The sequence below is a fragment of the Geospiza fortis genome, unplaced genomic scaffold, assembly GCF_000277835.1.
Source record: "Geospiza fortis unplaced genomic scaffold, GeoFor_1.0 scaffold265, whole genome shotgun sequence".
NCBI classification, from domain to species: domain Eukaryota; kingdom Metazoa; phylum Chordata; class Aves; order Passeriformes; family Thraupidae; genus Geospiza; species Geospiza fortis.
Window position 1 is genome coordinate 511372 of NW_005054393.1, and position 23477 is coordinate 534848.

General features: G+C 38.7%; 1 protein-coding gene across 1 annotated transcript in view; it reads left to right on the forward strand.

Annotated features, from left to right (window-relative positions):
- Window positions 1–23477, forward strand: part of POU6F2 (POU class 6 homeobox 2) — a 248070-nt gene that overhangs the window by 142044 nt on the left and 82549 nt on the right. Inside the window, exon 4 of the mRNA XM_031060864.1 lies at window positions 11704–12005. Coding sequence (XP_030916724.1) covers window positions 11704–12005 — 302 coding nt within the window. The remainder of the gene's footprint in view (window positions 1–11703; window positions 12006–23477) is intronic.

The window sequence follows — 23477 nt, forward strand, 5'->3', positions numbered from 1 at the left end:
GTGCTCTGCATTCGTACCATGCTGGCACAAGATGCAGGTAGTGCCTTGCACATTTTCCCTGTGGTCTTCTCTGGGCTGTTGACAGGGGGTACACTGGGTCCTCTCAGTCAAGTGAGATGCAGGTCTGCAAGACATCCATTAGACAGTACACAGCAAAAAGGCCACTCCCAATTTTAGCTGAAGAAAGTGACAGAATCATGCAGACATCTAAAGTTTATCTATTTTGCATATATATTTTGATCAGGTCTGAAATCATTGTTATATCAGTTGAACCAGCAAAGTTCCTGGCTGAAGCTATTTTGCATGACATCAGATATCATTTCACTGTGAGATATGATTAAGAGGTGCTAGAATTAATCCATTTAAGAACACTGCCGCATTAAAAAAAAAAAAAAGGAAATTACTTCTGCTTTTGTCTGTACTGGTCTGTGGACCAGTGTTGATTCACAAATATCAGAGGTCTTATGTTCTTGGCTTCCACTCTTGTTTTCTAGTGTAAAACTTTAAAACATAAGATGCTTTCCTGGCATTAGCTTCTTTATGAGTTGAAAATCCCTGTGATCCATAATCCAGATACGTAAAACAGTCACAGTGTATGCTGCAAACCTCTTAATGAAATCTTTTGCACTAGATGATTGCTTAGAGAACACTAGCTTTCACTTATGGGTCTTATCTTTTTAGCTATTTCCCGGTACATTTCCCAAAAGCTTTACTGATTGAGTAGCTATTTGCAAAAAAAACATCCCTATACATTCCTGAAAAAATGAATGCAGGAATTTACACATTTTTGCACAGCTTTTTATCACAATCACATTTATAATATTATTTTCTGACAATAATGTTTAGCCAGATTTGCATTTGCTTCAGTTCCCTGTTCAAAGGTGAGGATTGCTGGAGTGCCATCAAAATTCCGTAAGCTATAAAGAAGTAAATGTGTCTACAGCTGGTAGAGAAGAGAAGCTGTTGGGGCCTTATGTGCACAAAGAGAAGGTTCTGCATGAGAGGAACAGAGTTGAACCACTGGAGATGGTGGCCATAGAAGTTGCCATAGCCTATAGAAGGCTGGAGGACCTCTGTAGAGCTGGTCTTTCCAGGAAGACTCTAGACAAACATGAGTCCAAAACTGGCCATATTTGAAGACTGCGGGAGAGAGGGGAGAAAATGGGTAGTGTTGTGGTCATGTTATGCTGGACCTAGCTCTGTCTCAAGGATGGAGATGAAAAAATAGTTTGCCCCATGCTTCCTGGCACCTGGGTGGAAAATCAAAGAGATCCATATTAATTTCATCTTCATTGAAAACACACAGTAGAATAAACATTCATAGTTGGCAAATGGAAAAGTTTTAAATTGATGATGGAAGAAACATTCATTTCCAAGCTTCTGAGCGAGGTATTAAAATCAACAGACTAAAGACAAAATCCCTGGCACTGAAAATGAAAGGAACAGTCTTTGTATCTACTTAGTTAAAACTTGGCAAAGCATATCTAAAGTAGTGGTTTCAGATTTCCATGTGCACTAATTGTGCCGACTTTTGTTCGCAGAGTTGCCATGACAGAAAGTTCATCCCACTGCTCAGTGCTTTTTCCACTAACTTTTAAAATTAGAAGTTAATTTAAGCAAAAAGCTAGATCTTGTATCAGCACTGACATGTATTTATTTGTTTTGTACTGTTGAATGGTCCAGGCTTTTCATTAAAGTACATGTTTTTGAAACAAGCTCATCTCCATTTAATCGGCATTGGAGTTAGTACAGTAAATATTGTAGTGGTGTTTTAGTACAGTAAATAGAGCAGTGATAATTACTACAGTAAAGGTTTGGTATTTCTATCTACACTAGTCAGTGGGCTTTTGCAAGAGGATGAGAAATTCACTAATTTCAAAAACAAGGGAATTTGAGAACAAATTCTCTCCTCTTGCCCTCCAACCCCCAAACATCATGGCTGTACATTAGCAATCAATTTCACATTATGACCAGTATTTTAATTATCATAAAAATTTTCTTAATTCTCTACGGTTTGAGGTAGCTTTTGCATTATTTTATGAAAAGGTGAAATATAAAGGAAGAAATTTTTAAAAGAAATTTGTGGTTGTTTGGAAACTTCACACAACCCAGATGCATCACTACCAGTATATTTTTATAGGGTGAATAAAATATGCCTGTTAGGATACATTCTATTATGAATTTTATGTATTTTTAGAGCAAATTCTGGAGGATTCTTCTATAATTCTTAAAAGGATGCTGTTAATAGCAGATATATTTAACATGTGTAACAGCCTTAATGCATTAGTAATGTTTTGTAGTGTCATTGAGATTTGATATAGTTAACACAGCTGATGAGACACTAACACTTATTTTAAATATTTCATTATTCTGAATACTAAAATTGGGGCAATGTTACCTTGAGAAAGGCAAAGACTAGCTTTGTGTTAGTTTTTTCAGACAATCACAGGTTAGCAACCAAATTCAGCTTTTCCTCCATTAGCTGGTCTGGAAAAACAAGTATTTTCATTAATAAGGATGATAAAGTGTTAGTTACTGCATCAAAAGGGTGCCAATATTCTGTTCGGGCTGAATATATGTACATAAACAGTAAATAATTTTTGAATCTATTTTTTGCCAATCCAAAATGATTCCTTTATGTCCTTTTGATTTTGTTCTCCTTCTATAACTAGGGACTCCAACTCCATGTAAATAAATACATTATTTAAGTGGAAGTTCTTTTTATTAATGTCTATGTGTTCCTTTCAAATTAAAAATAATTAACCTTGAAGAAGCAACTTAAGAGCCAAAGTAAGATCTAGATGGAGTTTGTGTAAAGGACTGCTCTTAACTGCTACTTTTCAGTGTTCAGCAGCATGGGGCTTCCTATGTGCTTTTGGAAGCCATGATGTGTACAATGCATTGACCGGGGAGTGCAATGCAGCTGCTTTTCTGGACTCCCCAGTCCTTCTCTTCAGCTGTGCATGGGTCTCATCCTAACAGAAGTGTGACTGACTTCACAGCCTGTGAATGAGGATTGACTATAAAATCTTGTCCCCAAGTCTCCCATCCAAATTCTTTACCGATGAGTAGTAGAATATGTAGCACTATGTGGATACCCAGGTTGTTTATTCCATCGGTGAGCAGGAAATTCAGTAGACAGGAGCACATGAGCACCCAAAGAGCAGCTAATTCACTGTTGCTGTACAAAGGCGATAGACGCCAAGCACAGCCAAACTGAGTAGCATCTGAAGCGGGAAGATGTTTGGCTGATGAACTGCAGAGACTGGAAAGAAATCTCATATGCAGCCACTCTCGTTTTACTGCAAACTAAAACTGAGCAGTCAGTCCATCTGTGCCAAATACAACTGCACAGTCTAGAACCATTGCTTCCCTATTCTTTATCTTTGTTTTGAATCTCTCTGCAAGTAAAACAAACTAGAAAAAGGGATATAGGCAGATTGCCTCAAATTGACCTGTAGTCAGCTTAAATATCACCAAAAGAAAACAGCTACAGATACTATGGTATGTTTTGAAATACACGTAACTAAATGTGGTGTCCTTAATTATGCATGGCGAATACTGGAAATCATGGAAGATTCTTAAAGACAGCAAAAAAGAGCTACTGAGAGTCAACAATAGGCAAACATCAGGTACCTTGCTGGTGGTACATACATTCCAGAATAGCGTGTGGTACAACAGATTACCAAATTAAAGTTCATCTCCCACCTCTTCTATAATTTCTGGTGTGGAAGTAGTTGCATAGTGTAGAGAAACACTGATCCCTCTTATAAGCAAAGAACACCTCTATCTGCTACTCACATAGTGATTTACAGCATCTAGCACAACACCTCCTCACCAACTTTGCTTGAGATTGTTTCTGGACCACAGCTAATAAAGCAATGCCCCTTGTGACACAGACAAAGCTTTTTAGTCCATTTTTATTCTTCTGTGCCTGGTGAAGAATACCACGTTCAACATAGTACTGCATTTGTGTCCCAGCTGTTGATGAGTAGCATTCAGTCCCTACACAGGAATAGGGAGCATTGCAGCCATGTGTTTTCTTTTGCTTTGTGTTCTCCCCCACCTTTTTTACCCTGTTACTGCTATTTCAAATTTTTCATGTCTTGGTAAAAGCAGACATTCAAGGCCTCATCGAGAAAAACAGGGCCTGTTAAAAATGTTGAAGCTCAAGTCTCAACTCTGGCAGAGAATTTGTGTGCAGCAAGGTAGAACTGCCAATTTTGCACCTAGTTCTTGTACTTGCTATTGTAGTTTTATTGATCGTAAAGAAAAGAAGAGGACTGTGCTGCATTTTTTCCCTTTCTCCTTATAATGTATATGTTGCTGTTTTCTGAGTCATTCCATGGCCTCTTCTCACTGCTGTTCAGCTAACTTCTTTGGCTGGAATTCATACACAGAAACAGAATTTACAGGTGCTTGACTCTTAGAGTTCTTAATAGAAAAGAGTTTCAAGTCTTTTTCTTTCAGAAAAGACTGGAAGTGAAAATTGATAGAAACATGGTTACAATGAGCATCTGAGACACGAAAGCAAACACTCATACCAAGTCACCTGCTGGGTACTGTAGCCTGTATTGCTTCCCTAGGTTGGGGCTGGGATAATGTGACATTTAACCTATGCCATTCCCAGAACACTTTCACAAACTCAGCTTACAGACCAACCTTTTAAACCACAAATATTTTGATTCATTATTTGATCACATTGTTTTAAAAAAACCCTGCACACACACACACGCATACAGAATACCTGGTACATTTCATTTACAGTAATGTTATTTTTAGTTAAGAAAACATCACTCACTTCAAAGACTCCTTGAGGAGACTTCTTGTAATTCCTGATCTTCAAAGAACCATTGTTGAAGCTACAACTGCAGAAATATTTCTTTGTCCAAGGAGCCATTTACCATAAACAATTATAGAGGATGCAATTGCAGATCTATAACCTGAAAGAATGCAAAATCACTCTGAAGCCACCAAGCAGTTCAACAAGCTCCTCTTGATGAGACTTTGCCCCAAAGCCTCACATAGGCACACTGTCAGGAGAAATGGCAGGATACCTGGTGAAGTGGGGACTTGTGACTCTCTGAACTGTAGGACAGGATTCTGCACAACTTCTTCCAAGGCTTCTGAGGTTGTATGTTGTTGCACTGCTTTTTCTACAAGTATTGCTAATTTGAGTACATCAAACGCTTAGTCTGCATAAATTCCATTGAAATTATGATTCCCATCAATGTTAGAGCATCTGAAAAGTAAAGGAGAGCAAAAATAAACTGCAGTTTTTCTCACTAAAGTTTGTATATGCTGAGAATGCCCAGATTTTGTCTCATGTCCATTATATATCATGGTCATTGTTCTCTGAGTCAGCAGACTGTTGTTTCAAAGTTAATTTCTTTGTGTCATTCATCCATTCCCTGTCATATCCCTTCAGCTGTGAAATCTTACATTGGGTTATGTTGGCCTTTAAATTATAATCTTTTCACTGTCAATTAGTTTCTTGCTATGGAGTCCTGAAGATTTTTTTCCCATGAATTGAGTGGGTTATCTTAAATTCTGGTCCACAGAAACATCGTTATGGGCTCAATATGGTCTGGAAATCCACTGTGTAGGAATACCATGCCACTTTAATTGATTTTCTATTCTGTTCTTAGACAATCTGGAGGTGGTCCTGCACTCTGTAATTAGAAAACTGCTCTTATCTGGCATAAGGACGTAATTGGAAGATCCTACCTCCAATCTGTGAGTCATGTTTTCACAAAAAAAAAAAAAAAATTGGCTGGTAAAATTTAGCAATTTAGCATATCTACATTACTTGTTTGACACACAGACTTTGGCATTCAAACAATTACAGTGTTGTCATACTATGCTTAATTGCCTGTCTTTGAATGAGAATCCCAAGACAAGTCATCCTGATTGATCTCCTGTGTCTTGATGATACCCTGACTCCAGTTAACATTTCAACCATTTGTACAGTATGAGACCTAAGGTCCCATTTGAACTGAGAAAGTAAATGGCTTATTAAAGTCTAATTTCTCCAGCTTGTTCTTGCCTTTGGGCATTTTAAATAAGTTAATGCAATTTTTACAGTACACTCAGGGAACTTTACTCACAGAGTATTGTCATAGAATAGCCCCTAGATTATCTTAAAATGGAAAATATTCGAAGTATACTTGTCCTGATACTTAGTCAAGCTCTCCACCTTAGAACTTTTTCTTCTTCCTCTTCTTCTTTTTCTTCTTCTTCTTCTTCTTCTTCTTCTTCTTCTTCTTCTTCTTCTTTTTTCCCCCTCAAGATTTTAGTGGATTATTGTACATTTTAAAGTTTGATAAGGAAAAAAAAAAGTCAGATTTATTTAATGCAGTGGATCATTTTTCAGGGAAGGTCCAGCATTCATCAAAACATAGAGATACCACAGGCACCATATAAATTATGATGGTTTTCTTCTTAATGCTTCCTTTTTATTACCTACATTCTTTAAAGTGAATTTAGTGCTCATGAACGATGTCGGATATGACAACACTAGAAAGCGAAGTTCTCTGTTTATCTGCAGAATTGGTGCAGAGGACTACTGGCAAGTTTCTTCCCATAATCCCATCTGTGTTTTGCAGATGTAACCTTGAGGGATCACCTTTAGGAGCAAGGAGATGACTTGATCCGTGTACTCTTTCTATTCTCTGCTGAAAGTGCAAATAAAGATGCCAATTGATGACATTCAAGTCTTCTTGATCTTCCTCATTAGATGTTGTGAGACCATCAATTTATTACCTTGGCTGTGTGGCAAACTTCTTCTATTGCAGGCAGGCTCTCTGTGGATATCTGCGTATGAATAAGACTTCTATACATTGAATACATCTTCTGTATGTTAGAAAACATGGAAAAGCACCATTAAAGTGCTTTAATGACTTTTGTTCCCTATATTGACCTAGGCTGAATTTGAGCCAGTGATTTCGAAAGAATATGCTCTGTATCTGATTACTAATGTCTTCAGCCACAAGTCCAACCCTTCAGGGATTTTTTTTTCATAAAGAGTATGCTAACATATTTAAAAGAACTCACATTTTACTCTCAAAAAGAAAATCCAAGCATATGGAAAAACACGGGTATTTGGCTAACCCACCCCTCATTACCCAGGGGGGAGAGAATGTAAATGCGGGCTTGCATTAGATTGTTCACTGTGTGTATTCAGTCTTTAGAAATCTGTTTCAAAGAAAAGAAAGGCATAAACCTCATTAGAAGAGAAACAACAGGGTGGAAAAAAAAGCGAGCCATGTCAGTTCAAACGCAAGTCCAGATGCTAAAGTTAGTTACACTTTTCAGTTTAAGGCAATGCAAATCCATTCTCCATTACAGGGGAAGTGGAAAAAGGCATTAAGCCCTTGAAATGGCAGGAGTCAAATTCTGTGCTCAGTCAAATAAGAAAAGGTTTAATGTATGATTTTCTTATTTTTAGTCCATTGTACATTGTATCAAGGCACTGAAGAACAACTATGCAATTACATAAATAGGAGGAGAGAAGCTAGAGTGGCACAACTGTTTGTAAGCTAAAATTGTTTCTTATTCCTCCTACCCCTCCTTCCTCTTTACACAGAAACAAAAATGCACAAAACATTACCGAAATAAATCAGAATTTATATGAAGGTTATCCACAAGAGCAGATTCTAGATACAATTTGAATCCCTGAATATTAATTTGATCTTCTGCCAAGTGCTGTAGAGGTCTTAAGAATCTGAGTTTATATTGTGAAGGAAAGGTGAAAAAGGAGTCCTAATTTTAAATTGTTTTCATTATATAAACATTTGTGAGCACACTTATGTTCCTTGCTTTTTGGAGAATCATGATTAAACTTTAAAATGTATATTTTAACCTAAAATAAAACCAGGGACATTCCCCTACTTATGTCACAATATGTTAGCCAGAGGAGACAATTGCTACTATTTTCCATTAATCAGGCTTGGGAAATGAAGACAGAGCCTCTTCTGTTTGCCCACTACAACAAAGCTTCACTCATCCCCCTGTCATGGATCACACTGCTTCTTTCAGCGTGGTTGCCTCAGAGGTGAATTTTCCCCATTGTAACACTCTATTTGGCAGAAGGGCATTTTCATTTCATTTTAGTTTCCTGTGTAGGTAACCAACAGAGGAATAGAATAAGAAATGACACATTTTGTGTGAATATTGTAAATGCGTGGCAACACTATGCCTGAGGTATCCCCAAAGAAAGTCAAGGAGGAGTATATACCTTAGGTCGTAACTGTGTCTAATCCACAAAGTAGCCTGAGATCTGTGACAAGTATTGCAGTAGATGACCTAGGAGATCAGAAAGTTTGCTTTCCCTGCCTCTTGAAAATTGATTTCCACCACTTAACTCCATGCCTCTTCTTCTAGTGCAAATGCTTTGATACCATGAGTAAGTATAATCTGCTCAAAGTAGGATCATAAACTGTGGGGTGATCCCATGGAAAGTCTGCCACAACACCACAGCAAGCAAGAAGTTTGTTGAACCATAGGTTTTGAAACCCCATGTGCCGTTGTTTCTTCATAGATATCAGTTATATTTACCATCATCTTGGGTACCTGGTATATATCCAACACATATTTTTTTAGAGAGAGTTGAAATGTCACACAGCTTTTGTGGATTTTCCTCACAGTTTTTTGTTGCTTGCATGCATTTTTAGTTGTGTGTCTCTTTTAAAGTGATGTACTTTATGTTGAACTTTTTAACCGTGAAAAGAACTTTCTGCAATTCTTTGCAAGCCTTTTTAATTCTTGAATGCAATTGTGAAAGTAGCACTTTTCATTAAAATATGTCAAAGTTTTACCCAGCTGTTAGCCAGTAAGTCATAAAAAAGATTCCTGTGAGGTAGGCAGTGCATGTTATCTTTTATACATGCAGACATAGCACTGTTGTACCACCTGAAATTCCATCAGGCTCCAAGCTCTGCAGAAAGTGACAAATGCTAGACAGGTATACTATTTATAATGGATGAGCTAAGCAAGCCAGCTCTGGGAGTTGGATTGGATTTGATTGCAAACAATAATATGACACAACCCCTGCTGTGGATAGTACACACATTGTGAGAGGCAGTGCAATCTGGCAGCATGAACACCAGACACAGGCATGATCCAGAGCCCTGAATCCAGCTTCATGGTACACCTACTGTGTGGCTTTCAGAACACCTTCTTCCAATTCCTTGTTTGTTTAGCAACAGCATGTTAAACGATCATACCTCTCTAAGCCACTTCAATGCAATTTATAGCTCAGCTTGATGATGGACTTCAGAGAGGCTTTTTAAAGGAATGACATGAAAATGCAAGAAGTTATTTGAATAATTTTGTGTTTGAATAATTTTGTACAGTTGCTGACAATAAACTTGGAATCTTTCCCATGAAGCAATTAATCAGATTATCCTTCAGGGGATATCTTCTACCCCAGCAAGAATGTTTTCATTTCCAGTACAAAAGTGAATGGTAGAATATTGACCTTCCTGCTTTCACCAATATAAAAGTATTGACCAGTACTGAAAGCAAAGCTTTTCTAGTCCAAGATGAGAAGGCTGTGTCTCCTCCTGTCCAATTGTTCACACATAATATAAAACAGTCCCTCATTTTTGAGCCATGTGGATTAGAATTTATGCTTCTGTGGGATGTCATTTAATTCATTTCTGTGTTGGAGTCTGTGGATGCAGTAAGGGTCAATTTGAAGTCTTTGTTCTGCTTAGCAGTGGTCCATCCAGTCTGCTAAGCTATCATAGGTGAAGAAATGGCCTGCACAATAGAAAGAGCTGGTCTAGATTACTTTGTTCCTTGTGGGAATGGTTAGGGTCTTTCTGCCTCTACAGATAGAATGGGTGAATGGTTTTCCTTGCCATCTGAGATGATTCATGACATGAATTGTTAATTAATCCATGCAGCTGCTTTCTTATATGCACACCTTCTTTGTTCTCACATGCCTTAGATTATATTTCCACTCACTACCCTGTTGGATTTGGGACATTTAGGTACAAATTCTCATTGAGAAATTGATGGGAGTATTCCCTTACTTCCCTGGAGTGATTTCTTTTTCATGAGATTCCATGCATGTTTTTAATCTGATGGTCACTCTGCTTTGTGTTGAAGCACAAAACTTACATGAATAATTTTCTTGATAGAATATATTGGTATTATCAGTCCTCTTCTGTATTATTAGGATTCTTTGTTGAAGTCACATACACATGGTTATAGCCATGTTATTCTTGTTAAAGCGTATTTCTAGTTTGATTCTTGCATCTGATGAAGCAAATTTAGAGCAGCTGTGAGTATGGGAATGGAGAGCCAACAGCTCTTTCTATCTAGTCCTATACTTTTCCTTCTTACAGCTTTTTCTGGTTTTTCTTTCTGCCTCATCCTTCACCATTGTCTTTTCTTTTTTCTTTTTCTTATTCCAGTTTATGGCTCACTGATTTCATAAGTTGCACCAAGACCTCAGGTTCAGCCTCAGGTCATGGACATCTAGAAAGCTGAAATAGGGATGTTGGCATGAAAAGAAAGTGGAGATGACGTGGCTTAATCTGCCAGTCCACAAATAACTTGGTCAACAGAGTTTCTGGCCGTGCAATCTGAGTGCCATTTTGAAAATAAGAAATTTAATTCATTCCAAATTTACTTTTGCTTCTCTGAATAGAAATTAGAATACAAGGTGGTGCTGGCAAAGCAATATACAGAGTGAAAAACATCATAATGACCTTGCAAGTTGTTTCTCTTGGGATCTTATAGCTAACTAATTCAACCCTTAAGATGTTGATTAACATCTCTGTGTCTGGAGACCGAGGTGATTTGTTCAGGGCATAATCCCAGAAAGCATCAGTCTTCTGTGATGCTCTTGCTGCAGCTTAAAGCTGTTCTTCCTTAGTGACATCCCTATGACACACTTCCTGTCTTCCTGAATTTAATGAATATCCTAGTCAGTTTGAAAGTGTCTCTGGGAAATAAAGTTTGCCCTTTGTGCTAGGAAGTTGATGTGAGCCACTCACTTCCAAACATCTTGTTTGAAGCATATACTAGCAAAACACAACAGATCTTAACTATCAGGAGTAAGTGAGCAGTGCAAGTTACAAGGAATTTATAGCTTTTAGATGTGAATTATAAGAAACAGTTCTTATTTCAGAGAGACACACATTTTATTAGGTATTTTTTGCTCCCTAGGCATCACACAAGAAATTTTGCAGCTGAATGTTTTATTTCCTGATACCTACTGCATAATAACATGTCAAAATTCTTTGCAAAGTATCCTTTATTTTATGACTATGGCTTTCTCCTCCTTTACATAACAGCACTGGTTCATGTTATGAGTTCTTGCTATACTTACAAGTACAGTGACAATCTGTTCCTCTCTTCTATAGGCAAATATTCCCATTGGCTTCACTGGTAAGCTTATCTGAGCCTCTCCACTCTGAGCCCCATCCTGTGGGCAGTTCTCTAGCCCTTTCAAAGGTTTGCTTTCATTGCGCCCAGGGAAGTCTGGCTCTTTACCACAGAATTATACAGGCAGAACCACAGGCTATTATTGATGGGAATAATTTCCTCCCACATCCTGAAGTCTAGGGCCAGCTGTCCTCTAAGCAGTGTGCCCCTCAAAGTAACAAAACCAGAATTTTATCCAGAATACTTTTAAAGCAGTAGGTATTTACTGAAACTTGTATAACTCCCTTCCCTCTCTTCAATTCACAGCTACCTCATCCCTGAACTCCCAGCTTCAACAGCTTCAGCATCTTCAGCAGCTCCAGCATCAACAGCAGCAGCAGCAAAGCCAGCAGCAGCAGCAAGCTCAGCAGGCACAGACTCCACAGCCAACCCAGCAGACCCAGCAATCACAGCCACAGCCATCAGCACCACCACAGCAGAACCAAACACAGTCCCAGAGCCAGAGCCAACCACCTCCAGCCTCACAGTCCTCCAGCTCCCCTCAGAAACCCAGCCAGTCACCAGGGCATGGCCTTCCATCTCCTCTTACTTCACCAAATCCATTGCAGGTAGGATGCCACCATCAAATCCCTAAAGGTCTTAAAACAGCATGTGCACTCTCTCTCACTGCAAAGAGAAATGAAGCAAAGGCTACACCTTCTGACCACACAGGCTGAGAAATTCCACTTTGTATTACTCAATCCTTATGGGCATTCAGTTTATAACAGCTAAAATGCCTGATGAACCAGAAAAACATACCTAATGATGGTTCTAGGATGCTGCTTCCTGAAGAGTAAATGTCTTTGCTTTTAAAGTCTCCTGTCATAAAACCCATAGAAAACTTTTGAATTTTTTTCCAGAGATTCATCATGTGACATTCACAAAAGACATTTGCCCAGCAGTCACTCTTTAGGATAGCTTAAGAAGGTAACAATATTAGCAGTTCATTAGGAGATGATCCTGAGTGTCAGCTTCTGCTGATGGACATGTGCAAGGGGTGGATGTGTTGCCTTTCCTCCTTAAATCACAGTCCTAATTTTTATCCTGCTAATAATCAAATACTTCTGTTAAGGTTCTTAGTATAGGTTCCAAAGCTAAGGATGCCAATTAATGCCATTCACTGATGCTCACTCCAATGACATGGTTATTTTTTAACAGATCAGCAGCTACCATATCTATACTGATGCTCAGCTCTGCCCATCTTAGAAGTTCTGGGCAGAAACAGGAGAGCTCTGGTCCAGTGGTCCTATTTTCTTAGAGCTGGGTGTTCTTGTGCTACATGTGTTGTGCTACATTCACACTGTGCAAGAACAGCTTTGACTGTACCCATAAGTGGTGTGATTCTGAGCGCCAGAGTAGTCTGTGAAGTGAGTGAAGTCTTATTCACTAGGCAGTGAAACTGCATTTAGAAACCAGAAAAGTCTCTATCAACTTTAGTCTTTACATTTTGAGAGACCACTTAAAATATTTTATCCACACTGATGGATTTGGATCCATTTCCTGCAGAAATAAAACTGCATTAGCTTAATAATTAAGCAATCCTTTTTTAGACAATTAAGGAAAGTGGTTTACCAGAAGCTTTTCTTGCATGTGGCCAGTTAAACCTGCATTAATCTGAGCTTCAACTAAATTGCATCAAATCTGATTTTTAAAAATTGTTTAGATAATAGACTTAAAAGTCTGCAAGAGATGTGTCCTTGCTTGCTGAACTTTTTCTTAGAGTAGACAATAATGCTTCTAAAGCTTCTTCTCTGTATTGTCTTAAGGACTATATATGCATCACTTAAAACCCCATCTATCATGTTAGTGAGTGCTTTGGGGCTTTTTTGTATGCAGATTATTGACATTCAGAGACAGATATTTTCAGGGGAGCTTCTGTTACATTTTATTGCCTTGGTACAGCGGTAATGTATGCACACTAACTGTACACATGATATTTTGCTAAAACTGCCTGCTAAATATTGTGTTTCAAAAGTCATTAAGTTCTACAAACAAAGCAAATGCACACGTAAATTAGAGTTGGAGTTGGGAAGAAGTTGGATTATCTCAGACAATATACCTTGAGAGGGTTGTACTACCTGAATCTGAGGTCTTAAGTCTTATATAGCCTTTGGTCCCAATGGAAATCTCAGATGAATGTTAGTATTTTCAGTCCCATCTGTGATATTTCATGTGCTTTCAACTGTTAGCTTCCCTGGGTCACCTTTCAGTTTCAGAAGTACAATAAAAGTAAGTAAAAGCTTTCCTGTTAGATGCCAATAACAATACTTCCACATAGATACCTTGGCATATCACTCTCTTTAGCATCCTCATGCTCACAACTACCTATCTGAGGGCAGTCTGGAAGTGGCAGACAACAGAAGTGAAAGAAGGGAACCAAGTACTCTGAGGTGTTTTTAGTTCAAATACTATCTCTTGAATGCTTTAGGAATTGGGATTAAGCTTAATGAAATAACCAGTGTGAGATCTGGCATTTCCCCTGGGGAGAGCTCAGCCAGTGCTGCCGAGACAGTTGCATGTCTGGTTCACTTTCAGAGCAGTAATGAAGGAATTAGAAGTAATTAGGTGTTAGTTCTGGCTCAGCACTAAAAAGTTGCTAATAAATTGTTAGATAAGTAGTTTTAATGGTCTTTCCTCTCTGATCCTCACCATTTAAATAGCCACGAAATCCCAAAGTTTGTTTGCAGATTCAAATACGTTGTGTATTGACAATCACAAGAGAAGCCAGAATTGAGCACACTACTTCAGCCCTCACCTTAAGCCATGTGTGTAGTGTCATTACTTTGGTCTTCTAGCCATCTCTACAGCATTTCTTCAGCAAGTTCAATACAGCTTAAGCTTCTCTAGAAGTAATTAAAACTTGAAGCATGCTCTGTCATATTACCAGGCATTCTGAGACACTTTTATATGCAAACAAGTGACACTAAGAAATATTTCCAGAGGAACTGATGTTTTACTTTGTATATGGTTGTTCAGGTACTTTTCTAAATCAGAGCGGTGGTGACATCTCCTCCATGAAATTTGTCTTTCCATTCGAAATCCTGCAGAGAAAGGCTGGCTTACCCTTGTACATCCATCTTGAGGATTGGATCTGAAATTATTTTCTTTCACATAGGCAGTTAAAAAAAAAAAAAAAAAAAAGGAGGGAGCACATATTTGGCAGCAGTTCCTCATAATAGCTGCTTAGAATGTGGATTTTTTTAATGTTCAATGCTCCAGCATAAAAATCAACCTGCAACAAAAGTCAGAGGTAGTATGTCCTCTAGGGTAATGTTCTTTATGAACTAGAGTGAGATGGATTTTGTTTGAAGAATATTAAGGGAATAAAGAACAACTAAGTTAAAGTTTGACAGCTAAAATTTCATTTCTGAATTCTTGACTTTTTTCATGTGGGCTTTATCCTCTTACATTATTCAGGACCTGTCTGAAAGATATTAGTTTAAAAAAATGCAACCTCAAAAAATTGTCACGGAAAGTCAGTAATTCAGGAGAATGATTGTGTTTGTTTCAAAAAACTGAAGGATAACAGCAATTACATCTCAAAATGTACAGATGCTGTCATGTCCTTCAGAAGGTAAATTAAATGAAAGTGACTTGCTTAGGTATACTTGGGTGAGGTACTTTGCTAGGTGATCAGAAATTAATAATGCCAGTGCAGTGTATACCAGCTAAAAGTCTCAGAATTATTCTTGTCAGATTATTCTGTAATAATTTTATCACTATTCTTTAAAGGATTCAGTGGGCTGGACTGTAGTTACAGAACTACTTTTCATGGGGTCTTTTAATGATTGTGTAAAAAGATGTAAAATCTCCCTTTCGGTTCCAGGATATGAATTTTTTGCTAACATTAATGAAGATGCTCCAGATTTACACTGATAAAGGCAAACATTGCAGAACCAGAGTGATGGTTGATTTGCCAGAGACAACAACCAGAGAAGAATTTTTAAAAGCTGAGCTCTCTTTCAGGAAGTGGTGGGTTAAGCAGATGACATAAGACTTTCATCCCTCCCTTCTAAAATGGTGAAATTCCTCATAAAGATAATCACGGTCTGATGTTTATTTTCATTGTGTCAATTGATTGAGACAAAGAAATCCAGAGGCAAAAGACAACCTATTTCACATTGTACGTTGAGGACTTCAAAACCTTTACTTCTGGGAAAATATACCTCTCCAAATATGCTTATCCTGTGAATGTTTTGTGTTACTACATGAAAAACGTATGAGTTCTTGAATGGTCAGCATGTTGCAACTTCAAAGGATAGATATCGCTTTAAGACAGAACATCTTACAGAGTTTCCATGCAATTAAAATTTTGGAGTCATAAGAACTTGATTAGATGCAGTATAGAATCAGATGAGCTTAGTACTAAGTAGCTAATTATTCTGCTTGACTACCAGAATAAGGCACTTCCTACCAGTAAAATATATTTAGGTGGCTCCAAAGAAAATTTTTAGCTTCTGGTGCTGACTCTTACTGTGTATTTTTGAGACATGGATAAGATGAATGTACACATAGCCAGACCTGCAAAGGGAGTGCTACACTATAGGAATAGATGAATTCTCAATGATTTCTACTGTTCTGTTTGTGTGTGAATAGGAACAGACAAACAGGAAATCCCCCAGAGATTTTCTTACTGTAAAATTATTCTGACCGTTTTCAGAACTCTTTCCTGAAGAGTCTCTTTTGTCACAGAAGTCTACCTACAGTAACTGCAGCTGATGGAAGATGATGAGTGAGAAAAAATAACAATAAAAATAAAGAAGAAGGGAAGTGAGGAGATGACAACAGCACAAAAATCTTCCAAGTTATAGCAAACTTTAGGATCCCAAAACCAGAACCTCCTTCAGATTAAATTTTCATACTAATCTTAAATAATGTATTTGGAAACTCAACACTTTTATAACAAAGGAACAAAGAAAAGCAGAAAGGCTGAAATACTCAACTACAAATGAGGGAGAATATATACACAGATGTGTGAGGCTCCAATAGTCACACAAAAATAACTCCTCCTTCCCTTTCCACCTACCCTCATTCACTGGTTAACTTCTTATTAAGGCAAAATCAGCTTTGAAGAAATCTTAATATTTTCTGAGACTTAGACATATATACACATCTTTAAGATACAGAAGTCACAAACAAGTCTGTCAGCTTGATAAAGGCCAATTTTTCAAGGATTATGCTCATGGTCTGTCTTTATGACTGTGTTTGCATCCAAGACTTGTTATATTTTTCTCAGATTTATTGACTCCTGAGATTAGGGAAATTTGATTGAATTTATGACACCAGTAATCCCACTGAGTCTGGTGGGTTTCTTTGTTTTGCTAATATTTTCTAACTTCCTCTGCATAAAATACTGTGCAATGTATGACTGATTGAATCTGTTCCCAAGTTGCTTAGTAATCAATTTTGACAAAAATATATTTTATAAATTTTGAGTAAATTCAGTGCTTCACATCCATTGTCCAAAATCTCCTAATTTTTGGTATCAATAGGGAGTGAGATAACCCACATCACAAGGTGATATGTGATATAGACAAGAAGACATTTATTTGAGAAGGTTCATGTCCATCCCCTGATGAGAGCGAGCCAGCTGAAGTGCTGATCTTGGGTAGATATCCAGGAGATACTGACAAGACCTAAGTCTTAGCTCTAAACTGATGGCATGGAAAGTCCCCTGCAGTCAGCTAAATTGAGTTAAGCTCAGTGATCTGTTGAAAATACTTTGCTTATTTCATCTGCTGTTCATTTCAAATTGAAAGATTTGAACACTTTGTTCTACTGAGAGTTTTGGCTTTCTGTGTAATCCTGTAGTATTGTAAAGACTTTTGTGGGTTGATAAATGGGATTTCATGGGCAGAACAAGCAAGTACTTGTGTGAAAATTTCCACCAGCGAGGAAGTCATGGTACTCAAGTACCACACACACACACATGGTTATTACCCACTGCAAATGCTGTTGTGATTCAGGCACTCTCCTTTTGATTTGGTGATCTTCTTTTTGCCAGTGCACTCAGACATTACTGTTAATAAACTTGAGCTTTGCTTGAGAAATTGTTGGGCTTGAATTTCAGTGCCACCAGGGCCTCCCTTCTTCTTTTCCTCTTACCTCTTCTGGCACTTCCATGGCCATACTCATCCTTTCTGCATCTTCCACCAGCTGGGCTGCTCTGATATGGCAACATGGCACTTTATCCTGGATGGACATTCAGGAGCCTCTCAGCACTGTGCTCTACCCTGGTCCTAGTGCACAGTAGAGACATGCCAGCTGGTTTCCTGCTATAGCTAGATTGTTTGATGGCTTGTACTCATTCCAGATCTCCTTCTCCTCCACAGTCTTCCTTCTCCCAGTAGTTCAGTGCTTTTTGGGGTCTTTTAGGCATTGGGAGTTCCCCCTGTAAAGCTGTTTGATACTGCATTTAAACAGAGCAGAGATGTTTAAAGAATCTCAAAGAGACTTTATAAGCACACCTTCTCATTTCCTGAGGAAACCTTCTCTGAGATAGAGCACTGGCTGGCTGGTCCATCCAAATATACTCTGCAGCTGTTGCTATTTCAGAAGCACAAGGAGGACTGGTGTCTGACTCACATTCAAAGCCAAGGAAATTAATCTTTGAGCAAAACAACTGCCATTATTAGCATCCAAGGGGCAGATGCTGAGGCTAATAATGGAAACCGTTTGCTAGAGAATTCTCTGAAGGAGAGTGGAGCTGTTTGCCCAGCAAACAACTTGCTCTGGCTTCTGAAATGGGAGCATTTAATAAACTCCCTAAAGCAACTGAAGTATTTAATACATGGAAAAATAAATAACATCCTCCTAGAACAAATTTAGGAAAGGATACACATCCCATAAGGTCTTCTATTTACAAAGCCTTTCTAGGTAGAGAGCAGGACCCTTGGGGATCTTGAGGACAGAAAAAGTTGATACAGCCTCTCAGGTACTCTTATAAATCAAGTTGATCTGTTCTGTTAGCATTGATTTCTCTTTATTTTTTCAGTCATATTTCCAAAAATTTTTAAAGAAAGTATAGAATATTCTAAAGCATTACTTTATTTTCCCCTATTTTTCATATCCCCCATCTCTTTGTATTAAAAAAAATGCAAGTCATCACAGGTTTCTAGTCTTGCAGGAAAGTGATTTTTCTACTTGGAAGCAAGTGGACTGAATGACCACTGAGAACCTGGTGGGCTTGGGTCTTATTGAATCTGAGGAGTAATATTTTGTAAGTGGTATAGCCCTGATGTTATATTATTAAAGCTTATTGTGCAAAAAAGCACCTAAAAGAGGTTGCTCGGCTCCTACATACTGCTAGGGAGAAAAAAAAAGCCACTCTAGACTGTGTTTTAAATTTTAATATTAAGCCTTTTTTTGGCAGCATGGTTGAGGTCTATCGGAGTGTCCACTTCTGGATACTGTTGGTGGTTTTAGCAGATGCAGGTGTTTAAGAAGAGTAATACTTTTTCCTTTTTATTGGTAGCCAGAATGTTTTGAGAGAGTAACTAAGCACAGGCCTGGAGATTATGAAATTTGCTTAAGTGTTAATGGGTTGATTGCTGAGTTACAGTCTGCCGTCTTTACTGGAAATTGATTGACTAGTGCTGCAGGTCTTCACACTTGACGCTCGGATTTGACTCGAAAATTCTGCCAAGTCTTTTACTCTGAAATTTATCTTAATTAGATCTGAAAGACCTGCCACAGCAGAATAGTCACACCGATTAAAATGAAAAACAGGAGAAATTACTGATCAAATTAATCATAATGTCGGGTTACAGCTGTAGGTCTGATGTAATTTGCCACTCCAGTGAGTTACATCGGCCCAGGCAGAGGAAAGCGAGCTGGTTTTACGCTGATCCGTAACACCAGGCAGCTTCAGGCAGCCCATCAGGATGCTTGTTCCTTTCATTCTCTTGGCTTATTCTGACCTTAGAGGTGCAACTAGAAACAATTTAGGCGAAAGAAAAAATATCCTTTTATCGAAGGGGTTAGACTGGAAACATGAGCTTTCCAATCCTTCATTTTTTGCCCTTCTCCACCAACCCTCTACTTTTGTTTGAAGTAATTAACAATTATGTGAAAACTGGAAAACTAGTAAGTCAGAGGTCACCACCTCAGCTACAGTCAGAAAATGCGTCTTTCTCAGAAATCCTTGTGGGTTAGGACATGAGGAAGTTAGGATCATTTAAACAAATGGCCATTTAGCAGTACATGTCCTTCTGTCATGGTTTGATACTGGCCAAACTCCAGACACTCACGAAAGCCAGTCATTCACCCTCACCTGCCACAGCTGGACAGAGGAGAGAAAAAAAGTTCAGCAAAGGGTTCATGAGATAAGGACTGGGAGGAAACACCGCATGGGCAAAGCAGGTTCAACTTAGAAGTACAAAGTGAATTTGTTACTAACAAAGTCAGAGATGGATAATGAAAAGTAAAATAAGCCCTTAAAAACACCTTTTTCCCCAGCCCCTGCCTCCTTCCCACCAACAGCACAGGGAGACAATCATGTGAGGATTTTGGTTAGTTTTTCACCAGAAGTTTTGTTCTGCTGCTCAGGGAAAGGAGTCCTTTCCCTGCTATGCCATGGGGTCTCTTCCCACAGGAGATCGCTCTCCATTAACTTCTCCAATATGGTTCCAATCTCGTGAGCAGCAGTCCTGCCAACACTGCTGCTAGGTGAGCGCCTCCCACAGGGAACAGTCTCCCCAAAACTGGTGCAGTGTAGGTCACTCTTCCACGGGGTGCAGTCCTCCAAAGACAGGCTGCTCCAGCATGGATACAGGGGCCCCCTCTCCCCACCATGTCTCCCACTGGATCACAGCCTCCTCCAGGGCATCTACCCACTCCAGTGTGAGCACCTCCCCCATGGGGTGCAGGTGGATCTCTACACCCTCTATGAACCCCCATGGGCTGCAGGGGCACAGCTGCTTCACCATGGTCTTTACCACAGCCTGCAGAGGAATCTCAGCTCTGGTGCTTGGAGCACCTCCTGCCCCTCCTTCTCCACTGCGCTTGGTGTCTCCATGTTGTTTCCCTCACATGTCCTCACCTCCTCCTCTTCTCTGGCTAGAAAAAATCTGCCCCCACTTTGTTTTGATTTTCTTTTCAAATGTGTTATCACAGAGGCGTTACCATCATCTGTCATTGGCCCAGCTTTGGCCAGCAGCATGTCCATCCTCAGAGCCACCAGGGACTGGCTCCTCTGGACATGGTGGAAGCTTTCAGCAGCTTCTCACAGAAGCCACCTCCATGGCCCCTCACTGCCAAAACCTGTACCATGAAAAACCAACACACCTTCTTAGCAAGTAGGAAATCAATAATGAGACTTGATAATTTGTAGATACAATGATCCTAAAATTTATTTTTAAATTTTGTACTTATCATATTCTACTATGTATTATATTTTTTCTTTTTAGTATACAAATTACCAATTGAATCTATGTTGCTAGGTGATGGGCTGTGGGTCTTAAGGAGCCCCAGCATAATATTTTCATCTGGAAGAGATGCCTTCTACAATTCACGCATTTGTTCCACCAGCAAGGTTTGGAAGACTTTTAGGACAATTTTTCTTGTAGCACCACTGTAATTTTTTGCTGTTTATCTGGGACAAAGCCAAGAAATAAAGAAGTTTGCCACCAGCTGAGAAAGGAAATGAAGTAAAGGAAAGAGAGCAAGGAAGGATAGATGGGCACTATGAGTCTCAAGAAAAAAAAGAAGTCTAACCTCTGAAATACACACCATTTTTGTTATGATACTGTAATATCTTAGATTACTCAAGAAATTTCTAAGTGTTTTTTCTTTCCAACAATGATGCAATTCTATAAAGTTGGTTTCTCCCTTGCCCAAAATGTCCTTTTAGTTTTCTATTTTAGGCCTGGTAAATTGAAATAACTAAGTGTACCTTTTGTTTAAAATCAGCTTAATGGATTTATAAAAAATTATCATACTGAATAGTCTAAAAAATATTGGCTTAGGAAAAGAAGTTGAAAATTATTTAAATTCATAGTGATGATTTGAAATCTGCTAGAATACTTAATCATTTTCAAATGATTTTTTGGTTTTTTTTCATATATTCAATTTTCCCTCTTCATTTGCATCAGAAATTGCATAACTTAGGAAAATTTCAGATAATTTCCCACAGGACAGACACTTGACTTATTTTGGATAGCTTAGACATGACCTAATATCCTGTGGGGATTCCAGTTGGAGAACCAAGTTAGGTTATGTTTGTGAAAGAGACTGGAAAGCAAAGCTGAACTCAGCTCCAGAAGACAAAAACTGACACATGAAAACAGCACTTCATATATTGCTGGGATTCTCCTTTTACTAAAGGAATCATGATGGTGAATTCTGTTTCTTAAAGGAGATGAGATTTTTTAAAGCAGCCATCACCCCTGCGATGTCTTTGTATAACTATTAAGAAATATTTACATGCTTGTAAAAAGCATTGGGGAAGCACTCAGATTTGGGAGGATCCTAGGCTTTGAGCAAAAATGCTGATGCTACAAAGAAAACCCTAAAATATAGGTCTAGTCACATTACAGAAGGGTGCTCTTTACTAGAGATAGCCAGTAAATTGGTATCAAAAGATGATGCTGAATGAATGTGATAGTAAGTGATATAAAAATTGTTCGTTTTTAATACACTCATGATTTTCACCACAGTAACCCTATAGCTCTCTTTTCAGCCTTCTAGAGAACCAGATCCAGCTGGAGTGCTCTCTTTGTCTCTTAATGCTCTTGTCCCACTTTGGGTATCCTTGTGGATTGATGGCTCCAGCTGGAACAGGACAGAAAATGGTAGAGGGCTGATCTCCTTTTGGTCTTTTCTTAGGAACTTGGAGACACCTTACAGAGTGACAAGTAGAGCTGCCTGTGAGGGTGCTCCATGGGCCATGGGGCAGATGATGAGGACTAGGGTTGTACTGGGATCATTATCTAGGGAGGAGCAAGTAAGGTGAAGTCAATCTCATTCCCAGGATTCATCTGAAGGTGCAGTTTCCATCAGTGTATTCCTCTAGGACTGGGCCTGATCTCAGGGAAGAAAAGGAATATGTTGGGAGGAGGAGAAGGGAGAAAAAAAAAGTTGTTGTTACTCACAGTGCCTTTATTCCTACTGGCCTATTATAATGAGAAAGAGAGAGGGAAAAAACCAGCATTGGTGTTGTAAAAGACTGAAATTTTATCACTGATCCGCATTCTGGAATAAGATGCTGTGTGCATTTTTTCCATCCTACCTCTGTGTCTGCAACTTTTTACTTTATAACAAGACGTAACTCTGCTACGAGGGAAGCAGGCAGAAGGTTTCTCACAGCACTCAAACGAGACAGGAGCAAGCTCAGCATGCTGTTATGGAGGTCTCCTGCTCTTCTCCCTCCCCAGCTCTATAGAAATGCAGCTGCCTTGTTTGGGTTTTTTTAGCTGTCTTCTGACTCTGAAACATGTTCTCCATGCAATCAAAATATGTTTGACAGAATTTTCAGTTCATGTGAAACAAATATAAAAATAAACAGATCTTGAGAAAACCAAGCCATTCTAAAAATCCTTGATGTTTTCCCCATAGACATTCAAAGACTATGTCTAGGGGGAAATCACTGGCACTTCAAATGTAAAAGCAGGTGTAGAGATAAAATGTCAGTCCTGTAGACCCAAACTTGGCATTCCATGCTCTCATGAGTGAAAATTGCTGGAAAAGAAGAGCGAATTCTTTTACTGCCATTTTAAATGTGCATATTTAACTCTAATCTCATTATCAAATTATGCCTTTGCTTACTGAATTAATTTTTGACAAATTATTTGCATCAGGAAACAAAGTGATATAGTAAATATGTTGTTGGAATCAGGAGCATGAAACTGCAGCCCCAGGTCTGCCACTGTCTGGGACGTCACTTTTTTTTTTGCTCCTTTGTTGATTCTCCCACTATTGTTTGATCACCACTTTATACTGGAAACCTTTACAATTTTTGGTATAATGCAATGAGGTCTTGATCTTGCATTGAGCTTCTAAGTACCGCTGGAACACTGATCCTACAAAAGCAAGGCATATTCAAG